This window comes from Canis lupus, chromosome 24 (assembly GCF_011100685.1).
Source record: "Canis lupus familiaris isolate Mischka breed German Shepherd chromosome 24, alternate assembly UU_Cfam_GSD_1.0, whole genome shotgun sequence".
Classification (NCBI taxonomy): Eukaryota; Metazoa; Chordata; class Mammalia; order Carnivora; family Canidae; genus Canis; species Canis lupus.
Window position 1 is genome coordinate 33,466,920 of NC_049245.1, and position 20,118 is coordinate 33,487,037.

A 20,118-nucleotide genomic window follows, 5' to 3' on the forward strand; every position below is an offset into this window, starting at 1 on the left:
AACCCAAAAGTCTCCACCCCAAGATTGCTAGAACTCATATAGCAATTCGGTAGCGTGGCAGGATACAAAATCAATGCCCAGAAGTCAGTGGCATTTCTATACACTAACAATGAGACTGAAGAAAGAGAAATTAAGGAGTCAATCCCATTTACAATTGTACCCAAAAGCATAAGACACCTAGGAATAAACCTAACCAAAGATGTAAAGGATCTATACCCTCAAAACTATAGAACACTTCTGAAAGAAATTGAGGAAGACACAAAGAGATGGAAAAATATTCCATGCTCATGGATTGGCAGAATTAATATTGTGAAAATGTCAATGTTACCCAGGGCAATATACACGTTTAATGCAATCCCTATCAAAATACCATGGACTTTCTTCAGAGAGTTAGAACAAATTATTTTAAGATTTGTGTGGAATCAGAAAAGACCCCGAATAGCCAGGGGAATTTTAAAAAAGAAAACCATAGCTGGGGGCATCAAAATGCCAGATTTCAGGTTGTACTACAAAGCTGTGGTCATCAAGACAGTGTGGTACTGGCACAAAAACAGACATATAGATCAGTGGAACAGAATAGAGAATCCAGAAGTGGACCCTGAACTTTATGGGCAACTAATATTCGATAAAGGAGGAAAGACTATCCATTGGAAGAAAGATAGTCTTTTCAATAAATGGTGCTGGGAAAATTGGACATCCACATGCAGAAGAATGAAACTAGACGACTCTCTTTCACCATACACAAAGATAAACTCAAAATGGATGAAAGATCTAAATGTGAGACAAGATTCCATCAAAATCCTAGAGAAGAACACAGGCAACACCCTTTTTGAACTCGGCCATAGTAACTTCTTGCAAGATACATCCACGAAGGCAAAAGAAACAAAAGCAAAAATGAACTATTGGGACTTCATCAAGATAAGAAGCTTTTGCACAGCAAAGGACACAGTCAACAAAACTCAAAGACAACCTACAGCATGGGAGAAGATATTTGCAAATGACGTAGCAGATAAAGGGCTAGTTTCCAAGATCTATAAAGAACTTATTAAACTCAACACCAAAGAAACAAACAATCCAATCATGAAATGGGCAAAAGACATGAACAGAAATCTCACAGAGGAAGACATAGACATGGCCAACATGCACATGAGAAAATGCTCTGCATCACTTGCCATCAGGGAAATACAAATCAAAACCACAATGAGATACCACCTCACACCAGTGAGAATGGGGAAAATTAACAAGGCAGGAAACAACAAATGTTGGAGAGGATGCGGAGAAAAGGGAACCCTCATACACTGTTGGTGGGAATGTGAACTGGTGCAGCCACTCTGGAAAACTGTGTGGAGGTTCCTCAAAGAGTTAAAAATAGACCTGCCCTACGACCCAGCAATTGCACTGTTGGGGATTTACCCCAAAGATACAAATGCAATGAAACGCCGGGACACCTGCACCCCGATGTTTATAGCAGCAATGGCCACGATAGCCAAACTGTGGAAGGAGCCTCGGTGTCCAACGAAAGATGAATGGATAAAGAAGATGTGGTTTATGTATACAATGGAATATTACTCAGCTATTAGAAATGACAAATACCCACCATTTGCTTCAACGTGGATGGAACTGGAGGGTATCATGCTGAGTGAAGTAAGCCAGTCGGAGAAGGACAAACATTATATGTTCTCATTCATTTGGGGAATATAAATAATAGTGAAAGGGAATATAAGGGAAGGGGGAAGAAATGTGTGGGAAATATCAGAAAGGGAGACAGAACGTAAAGACTGCTAACTCTGGGAAACGAACTAGGGGTGGTGGAAGGGGAGGAGGGCGGGGGGTGGGAGTGAATGGGTGACGGGCACTGGGGGTTATTCTGTATGTTAGTAAATTGAACACCAATAAAAAATAAATTAAAAAATAAATAAATAAATAAAAGGAAAAAAAAAAAAAAAGAAAGCCAGGTGAAATTTTTTAAAAGTAAAAAGTTTCCACTGGGTGGTCAGCACTAGAGTAACGAACAGGTTAAAAATATATTATTACTTTGAGTAATCCTTGGTAAGTCAAGATATTTCATTCTTTTGCTTTTTACTTGTTATGTATTTTATTTCTAGATATTCTACTTAGTACTTTTTCAATATCCTTGTGATTTTTGAAAGATTTTATTTTTAAGTAATCTCCAGACCCAACATGGTACTCCCAATGCACAACTGCAAGCTCAAGAGTCACATGTTCCACCAACTAAGCCAGCCAAGAGCCCCAGTATTCTGGTGATATTTATTTTCCAAAATTTATTTGGTATTTTAGTTGGTGTGACAGATAGTTGGTTGCATTATCTTTTTACATTATATGGCAATGCACACTATATTCTGACATATATAGTACACAAAATAAGATCCTTTAGAAGAGTTATGCACAACACATGCAATATTGAATTTATACATTGGATCCCAGGATATGACTGAAGAATAAAAGATGGACTAGGCATGTTGGGTGTTGGGCTGAAGGAATCAGAAGTTACTGAACACAGTAAATACACATCTGGTTTGAGGAGTAACTGCAGCATATATAACATTGACAGTGGTGCCTCCGAGATGATAGAACTATATTACGTTAACCAATTTAGGACTACACAAGCAGGTATCATCCAGCATCAGGATATAGCTGCAGGGTTTTGTGCACCATTCCCATTTGTAACTTTAGGAAACTGATGTTTTTCTTAGGCCACTTTAATATTACGACTTGAGTAACAGGTCAGATAATAAGGACAACATACACAACCTCCAACTAAAATCTTGTTGCAGTCTAGACAATGACGTGGTACATTAGAGAATTTTATTTTTTTTATTTTTATTTTTTTAAATATATATATTTTTTAATTTTTATTTATTTATGATAGTCACACAGAGAGAGAGAGAGAGGCAGAGACACAGGCAGAGGGAGAAGCATGCTCCATGCACGGGGAGCCCGACGTGGGATTCGATCCCGGGTCTCCAGGATCGCGCCCTGGGCCAAAGGCAGGCGCTAAACCGCTGCGCCACCCAGGGATCCCCTACATTAGAGAATTTTTAAACTGCAGCTCCTTTTGGATCCCCCAAAGTATATCTGCACTCTTCTTCAAACGGGCCTCTTCCTCAGGAGTCAGAGTCACCTTCACAACATTGGAGATTCCATTCTGTTCCAAATTGCAAGGAACACTAAGGAAGACATCATCCTTTATTCCATAGAGACCTTTAATCATGGTGGAAATTGGATGCACCCACCTAAGATTCTTCATTATACTTTCTGCCAAATCTGCTATAGACAGTCCAATGGCCCAGGAAGTGTAGCCTTTCAGTTTGATCACCTCATAGGCACTGTCAACCACCGGTTTGTGACCCTCTTTCCACTGTTCCTTATCTGCATCAGTGCCTAAGTCAGGGTGCAGATTCTTCAGAGAGACCCCAGCAACATTTACTCCATTCCATACAGGCACACTGGAGTCTCCATGCTCTCCAAGGACCCACCCATGATAGCTTAATGGGTGAACTCCCAGCCTTTCCCCCATTAGGTAAGGGAACCCGGCTGAATCCAGATTGCAACCACTTCCAATAACGCAATTTTGGGAAAGCCACTTATCTTCCAAGCCACATAGGTTAAGGTATCCACTGGATTGGAAACAACAAGCAACTTGCAGTTTGGGCTGTATTTGACAATATTAGAAATGATGAACTTAAAGATGTTCACGTTAGACTGGACCAAATTAAGACGACTTTCTCCCTCTTGCTGACATGCCCCAGCTGTGATAATAACCAGCTTGGAATTTGCAGTCACATTATAGTCTTTGCCAGAGCCAATTTTTGGTGTTCTAAGGAAAAGGCTGCCATGCTGGAGATCCATCATCTCTCCCTTCAATTTGTCTTCCATGACATCAACAAGAGCGAGTTCATCTGCCAAGTCCTTCATTAAGATACTGATGGGGGGATCCCTGGGTGGCGCAGCGGTTTGGCGCCTGCCTTTGGCCCAGGGCGCCATCCTGGAGACCTAGAATCGAATCCCACGTCGGGCTCCCGGTGCATGGGGCCTGCTTCTCCTTCTGCCTATGTCTCTGTCTCTCACTGTGTGCCTATCATAAATAAATAAAAAATAAAATAAAAATTAAAAAAAAAAAAGATACTGATGGCACAAGTCATGCCTACAGCTCCAACCCCAACAACTTAATCTTATTCTGGGGGATATGGTCTTCCTTAAGAAGATTCTGAATCACCTGATCCTTGAGAGTTGCTATTTTGGACTTAGAACCAAAAGGAATCCGGAATTCACATCGGGCAGTGGAGGCGGCGGCACGGAGCCAGGTCAGAACTTGGCGGCGGCTGCTCCGACTCTCTGGTGATATTTAGGTTCTCTTTCACTTTATCTGTGCACTATTGCCATCTTTCTTTTCCTTTCCTTTCCTAAGCACTTTTGTTTTGTGCTCTGTCTATAGTAATTTCAATATCTGATGTCTCTGTGGATCTCTGCTATTTCTCTTGACCTTTTTCTTCCTTTCTTGTTTTCTTAAACGGGTGGGAATTTCTTTTTCTTGTGAGCTCGTATATTTCATGGAAATTCCTCTTTCATGACACATGACCTGTAGAATTTCTTGGAATCCTGTGTTTAAGTGAGCAATGTCAAAATCAGTTTGTTTCACATACTACCCTAAACACTCAGACTGTTTTCATCTCAAGCCTTGCCTTTAGGTTTTTCGGACTTCACCCATGTGCTAATTCCTGCTGCACTGTTATGTGGGAAAACTAGCTTGTAAGTGATGAATTTTTGGAGGAATCTTTTCCCCACTCTACTGAATGGATAAAGGATATGTGGAATGGATATACAATGGATCATTATTCAGCCTCGAAAATGAGGGAAATTACCATACAGGCTACAACATGGATGAACTTGAACCCAAGCTAAGTGAAGTAAGCCAGTCACAAAAACCAAATACCATATGATTCCACCTTTGCGAGATTCCTAGAGGAGTCCGATTCACAGAGACAAGAGAAGGGTAGTTTCCACAGGCTGGGGGGATAGGGATGGGGAGTTGTTGTTTAATGGGTACAGAGTTTCACTTTTACAAGATGAAAGAGTTCTGGAGATGGATGATGGTGACAGTTGTACACCCATGTGAGTTTACTTAATGCCACTGAAGTGTGCACTTAAGAATAGTCAGGATGGGGATCCCTGGGTGGCGCAGTGGTTTGGCGCCTGCCTTTGGCCCGGGGCGTGATCCTGGAGACCCAGGATCGAATCCCAGGATCGAATCCCACATCGGGCTCCCTCCATGGAGCCTGCTTCTCCCTCTGACTGTGTCTCTGCCTCTCTATCTCTCTCTGTGTGACTATCATGAATAAATAAATAAAATCTTTTAAAAAAAAAAAAGAATAGTCAGGATGGTTGGGGTCCCAGGTTGCTCAGTTGGTAAAGCATCCAACTCTTGACTTTGGCACAGGTCACAATCTCAGAGTTGTGAGTTTGAGTCCTGCATTGGACTCTGTGCTGGGCAGGGACCCTGCATATGATTCTCTTCTGCCTCTCCCTCTGCCCCTCCCTCCTTCTAAAAAATAGTCAAGATGGTTAATTTTATGTGTATTTTACCACACTTACAAATAATAATAAATACATAAAAGGGACTTTTGATTTCTGCCCAGATGTAGAAAGCTGAATAAACCCCTCAAACTTACTGAAAACAAAGCTTGACAATTTTTTTTATTGGAGTTCAATTTGCCAACATATAGCATATCACCCAGTGCTCATCCCATCAAGTGTCCCCCTCAGTGCCTGTCACCCAGTCACCCCCACCCCCCGCCCACCTCCCCTTCCACCACCCCTTGTTTGTTTCCCAGTTAGGAGTCTCTCATGTTCTGTCTCCCTTTCTGATATTTCCCACTCATTTTTTCTCCTTTCCCCTTTATTCCCTTTCACTATTTTTTATATTCCCCAAATGAATGAGACCATAAAATGTTTGTCCTCCGATTGACTTATTTCACTCAGCATAATACCCTCCAGTTCCATCCAGTCAAAACAAATGGTGGGTATTTGTCGTTTCTAATGGCTAATATTCCATTGTATACATAGACCACATCTTCCTTATCCATTCATTTTTCAGTGGACACCGAGGCTCCTTCCACAGTTTGGCTATTGTGGACATTGAAGCTATAAACATCGGGGTGCAGGTGTCCCGGCATTTCACTGCATCTTTGACAACTTTTCTTAAACTCACCAGAGCACTGAGATCCCAGGACAACTAACCAGTGCAGTATCAATGGAGACAGGCACCTGCAAGGAGATAGAAGACACAAACATTGATTTCCTAGGAGATAGGCAGCCAGAAACCAGAAAGGATAGTTAATCTAGGTGGTTGACATATTGCTAGAGGCTGAGTATTACTCTGCCATTAGAAACGACCATTTGCTTCGAAGTGGATGGAACTGGAGGGTATTATGCTGAGTGAAATAAGTCAATTGGAGAAGGACAAACTTATATGGTCTCATTCATTTGGGGAATATAAAAAATAGTGAAAGGGAATAAAGGGGAAAGGAGAAAAAATGAGTGGGAAATATCAGAAAGGGAGACAGAACATGAAAGACTCCTAACTCTGGGGAACGAACTAGGGGTGGTGGAAGGGGAGGTGGGTGGGGGGTGGGGGTGACTGGGTGACAAGCACTGAGGTGGGCACTTGACGGTATGAGCACTGGGTGTTATTCTATATGCTGGCAAATTGAATACCAATAAAAAATAAATTTGTAAAAAAATCAAAAGAAAGTGAAAAGTCTGAGGCTGCAAATACTGGGCAAGGGTGGAGGCAGTGGGCAATTCACACACTCTTACAGATTTTCTCCAAAAATCCATGGTGCACTCAAGGTAACCACAGCAACAAACAACCCATAAATCACAAACTAGCCTGGGTCCTGATTAGATTAACACAAATTTCCACATTAAAGACCTAATATGGGCAGCCCAGGTGGCTCAGCGATTTAGTGCCACCTTCCACCCAGGGCATGTTCCTTGAAACCTGGAATCCAGTCTGGTGTCAGGCTCCCTGCATGGAGCCTGCTTCTCCCTCTGCATGTCTCTCAGCCTCTGTCTCTCTGTGTCATTCATGAATAAATAAATAAAATCTTTAAAAAAAAAAGATCTAATAGAAGGAAAGGCGAACCCATTTCCAGGGATAAATACTATTACCTGTTTCTGGTTCCTTGCCCGTCCCACTGAATATAGCTATAAAAATTGGAAAGTCAGTACTAACAGACAGATGGGAAAGAAGGCTAGAATTCAAGTACCACATTGTTGATGATGGATCTACTGGGATTTTTCCCCCTCTGATATCCCCCACCAAACCTGAAAATAAGCACTAGGGCACAGGTAGAATGACGGGAGAAACTTTCTAAAGTTGGCTTGAGACATAGAAAAGAGAACTTGTAATGCCCAGAAGAGGTGCAGAAATCACCTGGTTTTTTCTCTTTCTCTTAATTCTTCCCTTTCCTCCTTCTCCACCTCTCCCTCCTCTTTCTTTTTTCAAATATTTTATTTTTACATAATCACTACACCCAACACAGGGCTCAAACTCACAGCCCGACATCAAAAGTTGCATGCTCTACCGAGCCTGCTGAGTGCCCCTTAATTTTTCTTCTATGTCCTAGTCCCTAAGAAAAAGAGTGGTGATCAGGATGGGAAGGAGCCAAGACTCTGAGAGAGGGGAAATCTTCCTCTGTTGGGTGCAGCTGTAATTCTATAGAGCAAGGGGCCACCGTTGTCCCTGTTTATCTTTTCTCTCTTTGTTCTCTCACCAACTGGCTCTGGATATGGATGTAGTTGTGGAAGGGCCTAGTAGAGCAGGATAACCAAAGCCTAAGCTGTTTGGAGCTGAGGGGAAATAGAAGGCACGGGGGGGGGGGGGAGATGACCAACAAGAACTTGAGAAAGCAAACACATATAGTTGTCTATTTATTTCTGGGTTCACCTCTAAGCCATTGCATGCATGGATGTGATCCTAGCTGACATACTTTGAGAAATGAACCAGCAGATAGGTACACCACCACCTAGATCCCGGACTAGCCATGTGGTGGTGCATATTCAGGGAGGCACCAAAGGAATTGCAAACAGTGGCTTTGAACAACTGAACTGACATAGGAACACAACTCACCCAAGACAGGTTGAACTCACTCTGCACTTAACCATTTGAATTACTTTTGAAAACACAGTATTACCTTCTCTGTTCAGTGTGAACAAGACTCAGAGTCTTAAAACATTCAAAATGTACAGGATAGGGACACCTGAGTGGCTCAGTGGTTGAGCATCTGCTTTCAATTTAGGGCTTGATCCGGGTCCAGGTTCAAGTCCCGATTCAAGCTCCCTCTGGAAAGCCTGCTTCTCCCTCTGCCTATGGCTCTGCATCTCTTTGTGTGTCTCTCATGAATAAATAAATAAAATATGTTTAAAAATGTCCAGGATATAATCCAAAATTTTGGAATATATGAAATTAAAGGAAAATACCAACTCCTATGGCAAAAGGCGACCAACAGACTCCAGTTTCACGATGAAATAAATGTTGAAATCATCTTTAAAAAGTGTTAAAGCAATTATTATAAAAGTTCTGAAACAAGTAATCAAAACACCCTTGAAAGATGGAAAAATAGAAAGTCTCGGCAAAGAAATGGAAGACCTAAAGAAGAAGAAAATGGAAATTTGAAATGAGCATGATAACTGAGATTTAATGCTCACTGAATAGGCTTAATATCAGAATCCACAGGGCAGAGAGATAGGAGCAACCAACTTGAAGACTGCTGCATGGGAAGTATCCAATTTGAACAACAAAGAAAAAAAAAAAAGAAGAAGAACATACCAAAAATATACAGAGCCTAAGGGGCAACAACCAAAGTTCTGATGCTGAAAAAATATTTGAGGAAATAATGACTGAAAATTCCTAAATATGTTGGGAGACATAAGACTGTAGATCAAGAAACTTTGATGATCACTGAAGACTTGCTCTCTCAGCAACTTGCAAGTATGCAATACACTAGTATTAACTATAGTGAGAATCCTGTGCATTAGATTGCCAACACCTGGCAGGGAAGACCTGTGGTGGGGGTGGGACCAGGGGAGTGCAGGTGCACAGCAGGATGGACTGTCTGTAGATGAGTGCTGTGGTACAGGCCAGTGACTGAAGACAGGGCCTGATCCAGGACCATAAGTGGCAGCAGTGGCTCTGCAGGTCAGCACATGAAGCGCTCCTGTGGCTTCACATTTTCCCAGGGCATGTGTACTGCAGTGAAGGCCTGTCACAGGTAGGCCAGCCCCAAGCATGTACACTTCACTTTGGTGGGGTCAGTCACGGGGGTCTTGACAGGCATCTTGCAATTGCACAGCTACAGAGGCCTGGGTCGGCTACTGGTGCAGTTCCTGAGCTCCATGTGGGCAGAGGCTAAGGAGTGGAAAGAGACTCAAGTGTCTGGTGACAGTGAGAGTGGCAAAAGCTACTGAAATCTGCTTTGAGGTCTATGGATGCCATGCTGGCCATTGGTATCTTCAATGGCAAATCTGCTGGGTTGGTTTGTAGGGCAGGACACCATTTGCCACAATCACTTCCACTGTGTGTCTGCTACTGCAGAACTGTTTTTGTTCACAGAAAGCTGTGTAATTATTGATCTATGTGGAGGGACAGAGGCTAGGGTCTCATGTGTTGCCACTTGCTGGACATCATTCTGTATGCATATGTTTTGAGATGTCATGTTCATTTTTCAGTTCCAAATATTTTTTATTTTCTATGATGATTTCATTTTGACCTATGACTCCTTAGAATTGCTTGTTTAATTTTATTTAGATTTTATTTCTTCGAGAGAGAAATGGAGCAGAGAGAGAGAGAGAGAGAGAAGGATAGAGAGACCATGAGCGGAGGGAGGGGCGAGGGGAGAGGGTGAAGCAGATTCCCACTTAGCAGGAAGCCCAACATGGGGCTCAATCCCAGGACCCCAGGATCAGGACCCTTGCCAAAGGCAGACAATTAGTTGATTGAACCACCCTGGTGCACTGCTTTCCTTAACTTTTACCCATTGGAAATTTTTTCTATCAATTTTACCTTACTCATTTCTAGTTTTTTTTCCCACTGTGATATGTTTGATTTCATTTTCTTGACATTGGCTGAGACTTTTTAAAAAAAATGTTCCATTTGCTTTCTTAAAAATGTATATTCTCGGGATCCCTGGGTGGCGCAGCGGTTTAGCGCCTGCCTTTGGCCCAGGGCGCGATCCTGGAGACCCGGGATCAAGTCCCACGTCGGGCTCCTGGTGCATGGAGCCTGCTTCTCCCTCTGCCTATGTCTATGCCTCTCTCTCTCTCTCTCTCTCTCTCTCTCTCTGTGTGACTATCATAAGTAAATAAAAGTTAAAAAAATTTAAAAAAAAGAATGTATATTCTCTAGTAATTCATTTTGATACATGTCAGTGCTTGCTATTGTGTTGTTCAAATCTTCTAGATCCTTCCTGGGTTTGTTGTATTTAGTTTGTTTTGTCTTCCTACTCTATTGGTTACTGGGAAGTGTGTTAAAATTGTCTGCTGGTCAGTTATGCTTCTGGCAATGGCAGGCCAGTTGACTTGGGAACAATCCTTCCAAGAATGCAAAATGAGATCTCCTGGGGTTCTCCTGGCCCCCTATTTGGATACTCCCAATTGTGTTTCCAGGATAGGTTACCTCTGGGCTTTGAAGTGAGACACCCCAGAGCAAAGGCTCAGCGTGTTCCTCAGTGTACCCACTGGTTAAGAGTGTCCTATCTGCCTGGTGGCTCCAGAGTCTTTCTCAACTGCTTCTTTTTGTTAATTGCTTAGCAGAAAACAGTTCATTGGTTTTGTCCTAAGGCAAGCACCCCCTGCTAGTCCAGGAGAACACTATGGACCTGTCCTCCTTCGCCCGTCTCAACTATCACTCTTTCTTCACAATGCCCCTTTCCAACCCTATTCGCCACCAGATCTCCTATTTTAAGCACATCTCTGGCCCCTGACATATATGCATTTCAGGAAACTCAAGTACAGGGGCATGTAGAGAATGAGGTCTACATATCTCTTTGTCATCAACCTGCTGAGAGGACTTGAGTAGGTTCAGCCACCTATTGTGCCTATTGGTTTTCCTTTGTTAATTTTAGCAAGTAATACCTGCGTGTTGCAGGTTTCATGGATATAACAACAGAGATCAAAAAGGAAGAGTTGGCAAGTTCCAGTATGCTGGGGTCATAGAGCTTAACGCCAAATTCATAATCCAATCTTGTCCACAACTTCATCTGTTGGTTTGGGGACAGGAAGTAGTGAGGGAATCAACCTTTCATATCCTCAAGTTCCCTTTCTTCTCCCCCACTCTATATTTAATACTGTCTTGGAGGAAAATTAACTTTCATTTGAGTTGCCCCAATTCCTCCCTATCCTCCAATTTTAGGACTAAGTATCTCTTCTTCCAGGAAACCTGATACTATGATGCACAAAATGACCTCTCTGCATTTATATCTTAAGGCACTGAGTGTATATCCCATTCATGCTTTTTTCCATGCCCCATCCTGGTTTCTGCTAGTTTGGATCATAAGACTTAACCTTTCCCTGGACTGTATGCCAACAGAGAGTTAGTCACACCTCGACTCATGAGGAGTGGTTCTTCCCTCAAGTCTGGACACATTGTACGCTCTCTATAACCTTCTAAAGTTTGTTTATTTTTTAAGAGTATTTGCACTTGAAGATATTCCTATAGTTTCCAAAAAAAAAAAAAAAAAAAAAAAAAGATATTCCTATAGTTTCCAAGTGATTGAGTAAACGACGCCAACAAATAAGGCATTGTTGGAGAGGAGAGCTTAGAGAAGCCAATGGTATTTCCTATCCATTCTAGACCATGGGTGCTGTCACCTGTGAGATTGATTGTACTTCCCTGGATTAGTTCAAAGGGAGTCCACTTGTGGGAACCTACTAGAATCACAGGCCTGAAAAGAAAAGATAAGCTGCATAAGGAAAGTCTGGAGAACTCAGAGGGATGGTGCTTCCTGTAGCTATAAGAAGATCCCACACAGGGATCCCTGGGTGGCGCAGCGGTTTGGCGCCTGCCTTTGGCCCAGGGCGTGATCCTGGAGACCCGGGATCGAATCCCACGTCGGGCTCCCGGCATGGAGCCTGCTTCTCCCTCTGCCTGTGTCTCTGCCCCTCTCTCTCTCTCTGTGTGACTATCATAAATAAATAAAAATTAAAAAAAAAAATAAATAAAATAAAAAAAAAAGAAGATCCCACACATAAGCAGTTTTCCTCAGAGATGGTAGTCTATGAACAAAGAGAGTCCAGGAGTCTTGGCTAAGGAGTTCAGACTTCTGAATGGTGAGAGGGTAGAGAAATCCACTGGGAGGCAGGCGTTGGAAACTTAGGTACTAAATGAAGGGAGCTAAAGGTAGTGGTACTATAGAAGAAGAGACAGAGGTTCTGGGTTAATGCCACTGTTTATTTTTCAGGGAAAAGAAGCTGATATACAATGGTTCAGGGAAGAGGGTTGGCAAATAGGAGAGACATTGCCTTGGGACCCATCCACTCCCCTCCCTGCCGCCTCCCAGCTGGGATAAGACGATCATACCACTGGACATCATGTAGAATTAGCCTGACACCTTGTAGGTGTCTATAGGTCCTAATTCCAAATGGTGGTTGGGTGACACAAAGTAGTTACAGCCTCGGTTCTGGGTGTAGTGTCCTTATGGGTCTCTGAAAGAGAGAAGGGGTAGTAGGTATTCAGTGACCACACAGTTTGCTGAAACATATTTCTTTGAGAGTAACAGATCCTCCCAAACCCTGGGGGCAGGGATACTTAATGTGGTTTAGGGGATACCCACACAAGGCTTCCCTTGGGTTTTTTCGAGTCTAGTGAGCAAAGGGACATTAATATTAGATCTCCTGAGTTTTGAATAAATCAGGCAGGCCTACAAGCAGACAATGGAGGCTTGGGCTGAGGGAAGGGGTGGGGATCCCCAGTTGGAATGGGTCCTGGGACTGAGGAGGTATAGTCTCTCTGTCTTTCCCCTACAATAGTGGTTCTATAGGTTTAACAAACGAGTGGCAAGAGGAAGTGATTCTTAACCCTACCGATTTGTCGGATATTCAAGCAAATACTTCCACAGGCAGCAAAGCAGCATTCATACCCAACAGCACAGTCCCAGGAATATTGGCACTTTCTTTGGCACTCGTAGTAGGTAGGTGACCTCGAGCAATCTCGCATTTTCGGTTTTACTACAACTGAGAAGGAATACATGAGCAGTGACTCCAAGAAGAAGAGTTTTTCTCACTATTATCAGCCCCTCTAAGGCCCCAGCACCACCTCCATTGGTTTCTCTTCTTCTTTTCCCTGCTCAGGGATCTGGGAGGCCTTTTCCATTCCAAGAGTCAAAATCCAGCTCCTACCCCCTAACAAACCCAGCAACCATGAGGCCACCTCCATGGAATTCAACATCACATGACCTGAGTCCTGAAACCCAGTTCGCAGAACAAAGAGGCTCAAAAGATCTACTGGTCTCCTGCTCTCATTTTACAGAGTGAGAGGAACAGGGTCCCAGAGGAAAGGAAGAACCGTCCCTTGCTTTTCCCTGTCTGGCTGAGACAACCCTCCAAACCTGGCTATTCCTCAGAAACCTTTGCCAGCCAGTATGGACCCACTCCTCTCCCCTCAATTCTGCTGATTTTAATTGTTTTACCCGAGCCATTCCAAACTTCTCTTGGTCAATCACCCATTTTAGTACTCTTCCCACATCCAATGTTTTAAAATACTCAATTTGGTAAACAAAGGGCATATTTCAAGAGATAATTAGTCCCCCTTGCCCAATTTGGTGCTCATCTTTGGAACTCCTGAGTGGAAGACACCAATTCCTGGTGGTTCAAGCTAGGCATTCTCTATGCAGGCTTTGAATCCTGTGCAGCTTTCCACCACTACAGGTCCTCCTCAACAAAAACACCATAGTCCCCGCAACATACAGAAGAACATCATTACTTGTCACATCAGGAGTCCCTGAAACTTGAGAACTGCACATTCAGCTTTCCTCTGGTATCCTGGCTTAAAAAAGGAACCAAGAGTTTCACATATGCCAGTGCCGGGTTCCTTTTTGTTTTCTAGCCCCTCTTCAGTTTGAAGCTCCACCAAAATACCTACTGAAATTTGGACGACGAGTTACTTTCTTAGTTTTTTCTTTCATAGTTCCTGTCACTGGCATGATGACCAGGCAGTAGAGTGTCACCAGCTGGAAAACCAACCACTTCATGATGTTAACTCTGGATGTCTGAATGTGAGCCTGGCAGCAGACCCAGTATTTTACCAGGTCCTGCAGGGGGTAGCGAAGGGCTTTGGGGTGTGGAGTTTGGAGAACATGTGACTGGTCTCTCACTGCCCCATCTGGTTCTGTCTCATCTTTTCCAGGCACCACTCCTTGGTTGGGCCCTGGTGTCTCCTGAGGTACTTCCTATTTCTTATGTTTTCTACTCTGCTCACTGAAGAAATGAATTCTTCATATTTAATCATTTCTATTTTAGAAATTTGAAAAATACAGAAGTACAAAGAAAATGAAGGAGATATAATCAGCTATCCAACCTAGATAGGTAATAGTGTCATTTGTTTTCATAGAAAGATAGCTTTAAAATTGTCTTTTCAATAAAAAAAATCATACATCTTTACTGTTTGAGAGTTTTAGTAAATTTTAAAAGCCATTTAAGAATGTCAGTCCAGGGATCCCTGGGTGGCGCAGCGGTTTGGCCCCTGCCTTTGGCCCAGGGCACGATCCTGGAGACCCAGGATCGAATCCCATGTCGGGCTCCTGGTGCATGGAGCCTGCTTCTCCCTCTGCCTGTGTCTCTGCCTCTCTCTCTCTCACTGTGCGCCTATCACAAGTAAATAAAAAAATAAATAAATAAAAAAATAAAAAAAGAATGTCAGTCCAGCAGTGAAACACTGAGACACCTGCATTCCGATGTTCATAGCAGCAATATCACAATAGCCAAATTGTGGAAGGAGCCTCGGTGTCCATAGAAAGACGAATGGATAAAGAAGACCTGGTCTGGGATCCCTGGGTGGTGCAGCGGTTTGGCGCCTGCCTTTGGCCCAGGGCGCGATCCTGGAGACCCGGGATCGAATCCCACATCGGGCTCCCGGTGCATGGAGCCTGCTTCTCCCTCTGCCTGTGTCTCTGCCTCTCTCTCTCTCTGTGACATCATAAATAAATAAAAATTAAAAAAAAAAAGAAGACCTGGTCTATGTATACAATGGAATATTACTCAGCCATTAGAAACGACAAATACCCACCATTTGCTTCAATGTGGATGGAACTGGACGGTATTATGCTGAGTGAAATAAGTCAGTCAGAGAAGGACAAACATTATATGGTCTCATTCATTTGGGGAATGTGAAAATTAGTGAAAGGGAATAAAGGGAAAGGACAGAAAATGAATGAAAATATCAGTGAGGGTGACAAAACATGAGAGACACCTAACTCTGGGAAATGAACGAGGGGCAGTGGAAGGGGAGGTGGGCGGGGGGTTCGGGTGACTGGGTGATGGGCTCGGAGGGGGGCACTTGGCAGGATGAACACTGGGTGTTATGCTATATGTTGGCTAATTGAATTCCAATAAAAAATTTTTAAAAAAATTTTTAAAAAATAAAATGCTGTCCCACAGCGCTATATGTATTATTATGGCTACAGGGTCTTTCCTCCATAGTTTTTTAAAAACATTTTTCCCACTGGTATTTTTGTGTATATTTTTTTTTTATTGGAGTTCGATAACCTCCAGTGCTCATCCCGTCTAGTGCCCTTCTCTCCACTGGTTTTGTAGTAGCACGTTAACAATATACAGTTAACAAATGGGAGGAAAAATCACAAGCTCCTTAAATCTTTTTTTATGCTTTTCCTCCTTGCTGTGTCAAATGTGTTCATTGCTCTTTTATCTCAGTGGCTGTATCAACACTTAACAGCTGCAAGTGAAGCTGATAGTGAATTTGGTCACACACACAAAAAAGGGAGAATTGAGAGACAAATGAAGTAACAACCAGCAGTTTGCTAACTGCCATTTACTCTGCCATCAAGGCTCAGGACCTTTAAGACCTAAGCGCAGGCAGGGAAGCTCGGTGAGGCGGCCACTTGGCAGCCAGACTGCGCGGGAACTGCCCATTTTGCTTAAAATGGACACGGTGAGAAGGATTACAAACATCCCATTTCTCTACCTCGTCATCAAAGATTTCTGCTTTAATCCTTAAGGACGAGCGTGGCCTTCACTTGGTCAGGCACATGCTTGCCGCTCAGCGCCTCGACAATCGCAAGCGCAAACGCAAAGCTGGTTGCAGGCCCCCGGCTGGTGAGGACCAGGCCGTCCTTCGCCATGCGGTTCTCGGAGTAGCTATAATGACTTCAATTCATCATTTTGTCTTTTGCAAGTGGGTGTGTTGTAACTTTGCTTCCAAAACCTATTTCATGAGCCCAAAGAGCTGTAGGACCTGCACAGATGGCGGCTATGAGGCCCTTCCTGTCTTCTTGCTCCTTCATTATCTCCTTCTCGGCAGTGTACTCACATACATTCTGTGTCCCTCTTTTTTTGCATCTTCCAGACTGGCATCAGGACAAATGACGTCTCGGCTACGCTGTACTGGGTCTTTCTCAGCCAGACCCGCAATGGTGACTTTAATTCCAGCTCATCTCATGACATCTATAGAAATGACTGTCTCCATCTCCTCTGCTCCTTTGGCCAGGATGACCAGAGCTCTTTTTTTATTTTTATTTTTATTTTTATTGGAGTTCAATTTGCCAACATATAGCATAATACCCAGTGCTCATCCCATCAAGTGTCCCACTCAGTGCCCGTCATCCAGTCACCCCCACCCCCCGCCCACCTCCCTTTCTACCACCCCTTGTTCGGTTTCCAGAGTTAGGAGTCTCATGTTCTGTCTCCCTTTCTGATATTTTCCACTCATTTTTTCTCCTTTCCCCCTTATTCCCTTTCACTATTTTTTATTTTCCCCAAATGAATGAGACCATATAATGTTTGTCCTTCTCCAATTGACTTATTTCACTCAGCATAATACCCTCCAGTTCCATCCACGTCGAAGCAAATGGTGGGTATTTGTCGTTTCTAATGGCTGAGTAAAATTCCACTGTGTGTGTGTGTGTGTGTGTGTGTGTGTGTGTATATATATCTCACATCTTCTTTATCCATTCATCTTTCAATGGACACCAAGGCTCCTTCCACAGTTTGGCTTTTGTGGACATTGCTGTTATAAATGTAATTAAACATGTGCAAATCATGTTTAACTCAACAGAGGATGAATGTCAATTTCCTCAAACCTTATAAGGTACCACAGTGTAAGTCTGGAGATAATTGCAGGAATCAGCCCTCTATTGCCTATAAAAATTTGAGTATCAGAGGAATATTCGTACATTTTGTACTGGGGTAGATGGGGAGTCGAAGCTAACCCCGATATTCACCAGCATCGTAACACTGGAACAGTCCTATGACTTCTGTAGACTTAGTTCACTCATGAATTCTTGGCACTTCCATGGTGAGAATGAAATAAATTGACATCTTTAAACACTTTCGTAATACCTGGCACACAGTAGGTGCTCAATGCAGTACCTTCGTCTTATCTCCAATCTTGCTTCCCAATGACACATAGCAAGCCCCAAGTACCAGAAGAACTCTCTTAGTTTATAGTTTACCCTGAGTATTAAAACCCGGTCCTAGAATTGGACTCTTAGAAGAAAACCTGTTTGGTCCAGGAGTCGGTGAGATTTGCATGCTTATCCAAGCAGATCTGCCAACTCCACATGGATTGGTAGCAGAGCCAGGAGTAGATATAGGAACTCAAAACAGCCATTTCAAATGAACTACCTCTACTCTCTGAAAGAACAGCAAATGTGGGGAATTTGTTCTGGTATTATGGAGTGAGGAGGTGAATTCTGAGAAGGGACCTTTTCACGTTCTGTGAGGTGGAGGGTCAATTACTCTACCTTGTCCTTCAACTTAAATTATTTCTTCCTGTTGACAGGCTCCACCAACCTACTCCCTTGGAGAAAATCCCTCAGGCTTTTCTTCTCCCCTGCCTCCTCTTCTTTCCTTGTTCACCCTAGTGACTGTGGGGAGAGCTCCACAGACTGTCTCCTCTTTCAACATTTTCTGGGTGGGATAGCTCTTCCCAAAGACACACAATCTTACTCTTTAACCTGAAGTCAACTGTAAAGAACTCCCTGTCCAAAAAGAATTCCTAAAGGATGCTTAAATTTCCATCATCAGCCATTTTTTCTTTGGAGATTGGATCCCTTTACAACTACAAGTACTGTATGAAATATATGTAGCCAGAAAACAAATACAGCTCAAACTCATACCTACAGAGAATGGTCTGGTGGTTTCCAGAGGTGGCAGGTAGACTGTGAACAAAATGAGTGACAGGGACAAAAGGTACAAACCTCCAGTTACAAAATAAAGAAGTCCTGGTGATGCATTGTATAGCATGGTGACTGTAGTGAACAATACTGTATTGTATATTAAAAGGTTGCTAAGAGAATAGATCTCAAAACTCTCATCACTGGGCACCTGGGTGGCTCAGTCAGTTAAGCATCTGAGCTTCAGCTCAGGTCATGATCTCTGGGTCCTGGGACTGAGCCCACATTAGGCTCCCCACTCAGCATGGAGTCAGCTTGTCTCTCTGTTCCTCTCCCCTGCCCCTACTCCACGCTCTCTATCTCTTTCTCAAGGTAAAAAAAAATAAATCTAAAAAAAAAAAGTTTTTGACACAAGTAAAAAAAAGCGTAATTGTGTGGTGATGAATGCTAGCTAGACTTATTGTGATGATGATTTCACTATATAAATATTGAAACTTTATGCTGCATATGTGAACTAATATGATGTTATATGTCAATTATCTCTCAATTAAAATGCAAATACTTGTGGAGTAAGCAATCAGTAGGTTTTAGGGAGGGCTCAGGAATGGGGACTATGAGAGCAGATATCAACCACACAAACTTGTGGTTTTAGAAGAATGCATGCACACATTATGGGTCAAAATACATAAGCAGGTATCATATATGTGTATATATATGTATATATTAAATGATATTATATATTATTTAACATTAATACATATACATATATGTATATGTTTTAATAAATGTGTGTGTGTGTGTGTGTATATATATATATATATATATATATATACTGGATGTATGCACATGGATGTCTCCAGGCAGTGTGTGAAATATTCCTGGACATAGAGTTTGGTAGAAGGAGGTCTGCTTCTTGGGAGCCCTGGCCCTTGGCCCGTGGACTCTTCTTTTTTAACAAGCTCCAAATCATGTGTATGAGTGCCCAGTGCAATGCTCCTCTCTGATATCTGGTGAGCAAATCCCCCCAGCCCTCAACCCACAAACATGTGCCAAGACCTTGGTGCTAGATTTGATCACTTCACTTCCCTTATTTGCTAGATGGCCACCTGCCTTTCCTTTTTTTTTTTTTAATTATTTTTTTTCCACCTGCCTTTCCTAAATCCTTCCTGTTCAGTCTCTTTTTATCCACTAAAACCCCCAAGGCATTTGGCGGGAGATAGTGTTATGCTTTAATTACCAAAATATAATCAATCCAAACTTGCACAAAGCAAGTCCAAGGCAAATAGAATTATAAACTGCACTTCAGTCTACCAATGGGTAGACTCAGATGCATCAGATAGACTCAAGACTTGGGTCTGTTTGGGTGACCAGAACTGTGAGTAAGGTACAAAGCATTCCTCCTAGCTTAGCCAGATATACTGCTCATATTAAAGAAAATCCAATCCTTTGGAATGGGAAAGTATCAGAGGGAAAAGTCTGTGACATGGCCAAAATGTAGCTCCTGGGGAGAACTTACAGATCTGCCACAATGCAAATCACCATTAAGTTTTAGGCCTTTGGTAGAAAGGGAGGTGGGCGGAAGATGGGGGTGACTGGGTGACAGGCACTGAGGGGGGCACTTGATGGGATGAGCACTGGGTGTTATTCTATATGTTGGCAAATTGAACACCAATAAAACATAAATTTAAAAAAAAGTTCTGGGCCTTTGAACCTTGTTTTTCTGCTCTTCTGTCCTGGTTCCAGGTCACAACCT

The 20,118-nt window shown here is 42.8% G+C and overlaps 2 protein-coding genes and 1 pseudogene across 2 annotated transcripts; all 3 read right to left on the bottom strand.

The window, feature by feature from the left end:
- Positions 1-3,028: 3,028 nt before the first annotated feature.
- LOC100685603 (L-lactate dehydrogenase A chain-like) lies at positions 3,029-7,294 on the bottom strand. Its single transcript, XM_038572995.1, is given in 5 exon segments — positions 3,029-3,594; positions 3,597-3,950; positions 4,154-4,189; positions 4,192-4,356; positions 7,192-7,294. Coding segments are annotated over 5 exon segments (1,209 nt in total). The 3' UTR covers positions 3,029-3,043.
- Positions 7,295-12,455: 5,161 nt separating this feature from the next.
- Positions 12,456-14,288, bottom strand: CE10 (protein). Its single transcript, NM_001003165.1, is given in 3 exon segments — positions 12,456-12,723; positions 13,102-13,251; positions 14,159-14,288. Coding segments are annotated over 3 exon segments (333 nt in total). The 5' UTR covers positions 14,268-14,288; the 3' UTR covers positions 12,456-12,649.
- A 1,271-nt stretch (positions 14,289-15,559) lies between these two features.
- On the bottom strand, positions 15,560-19,907 carry LOC119865749 (annotated as a pseudogene).
- Positions 19,908-20,118: the final 211 nt, after the last annotated feature.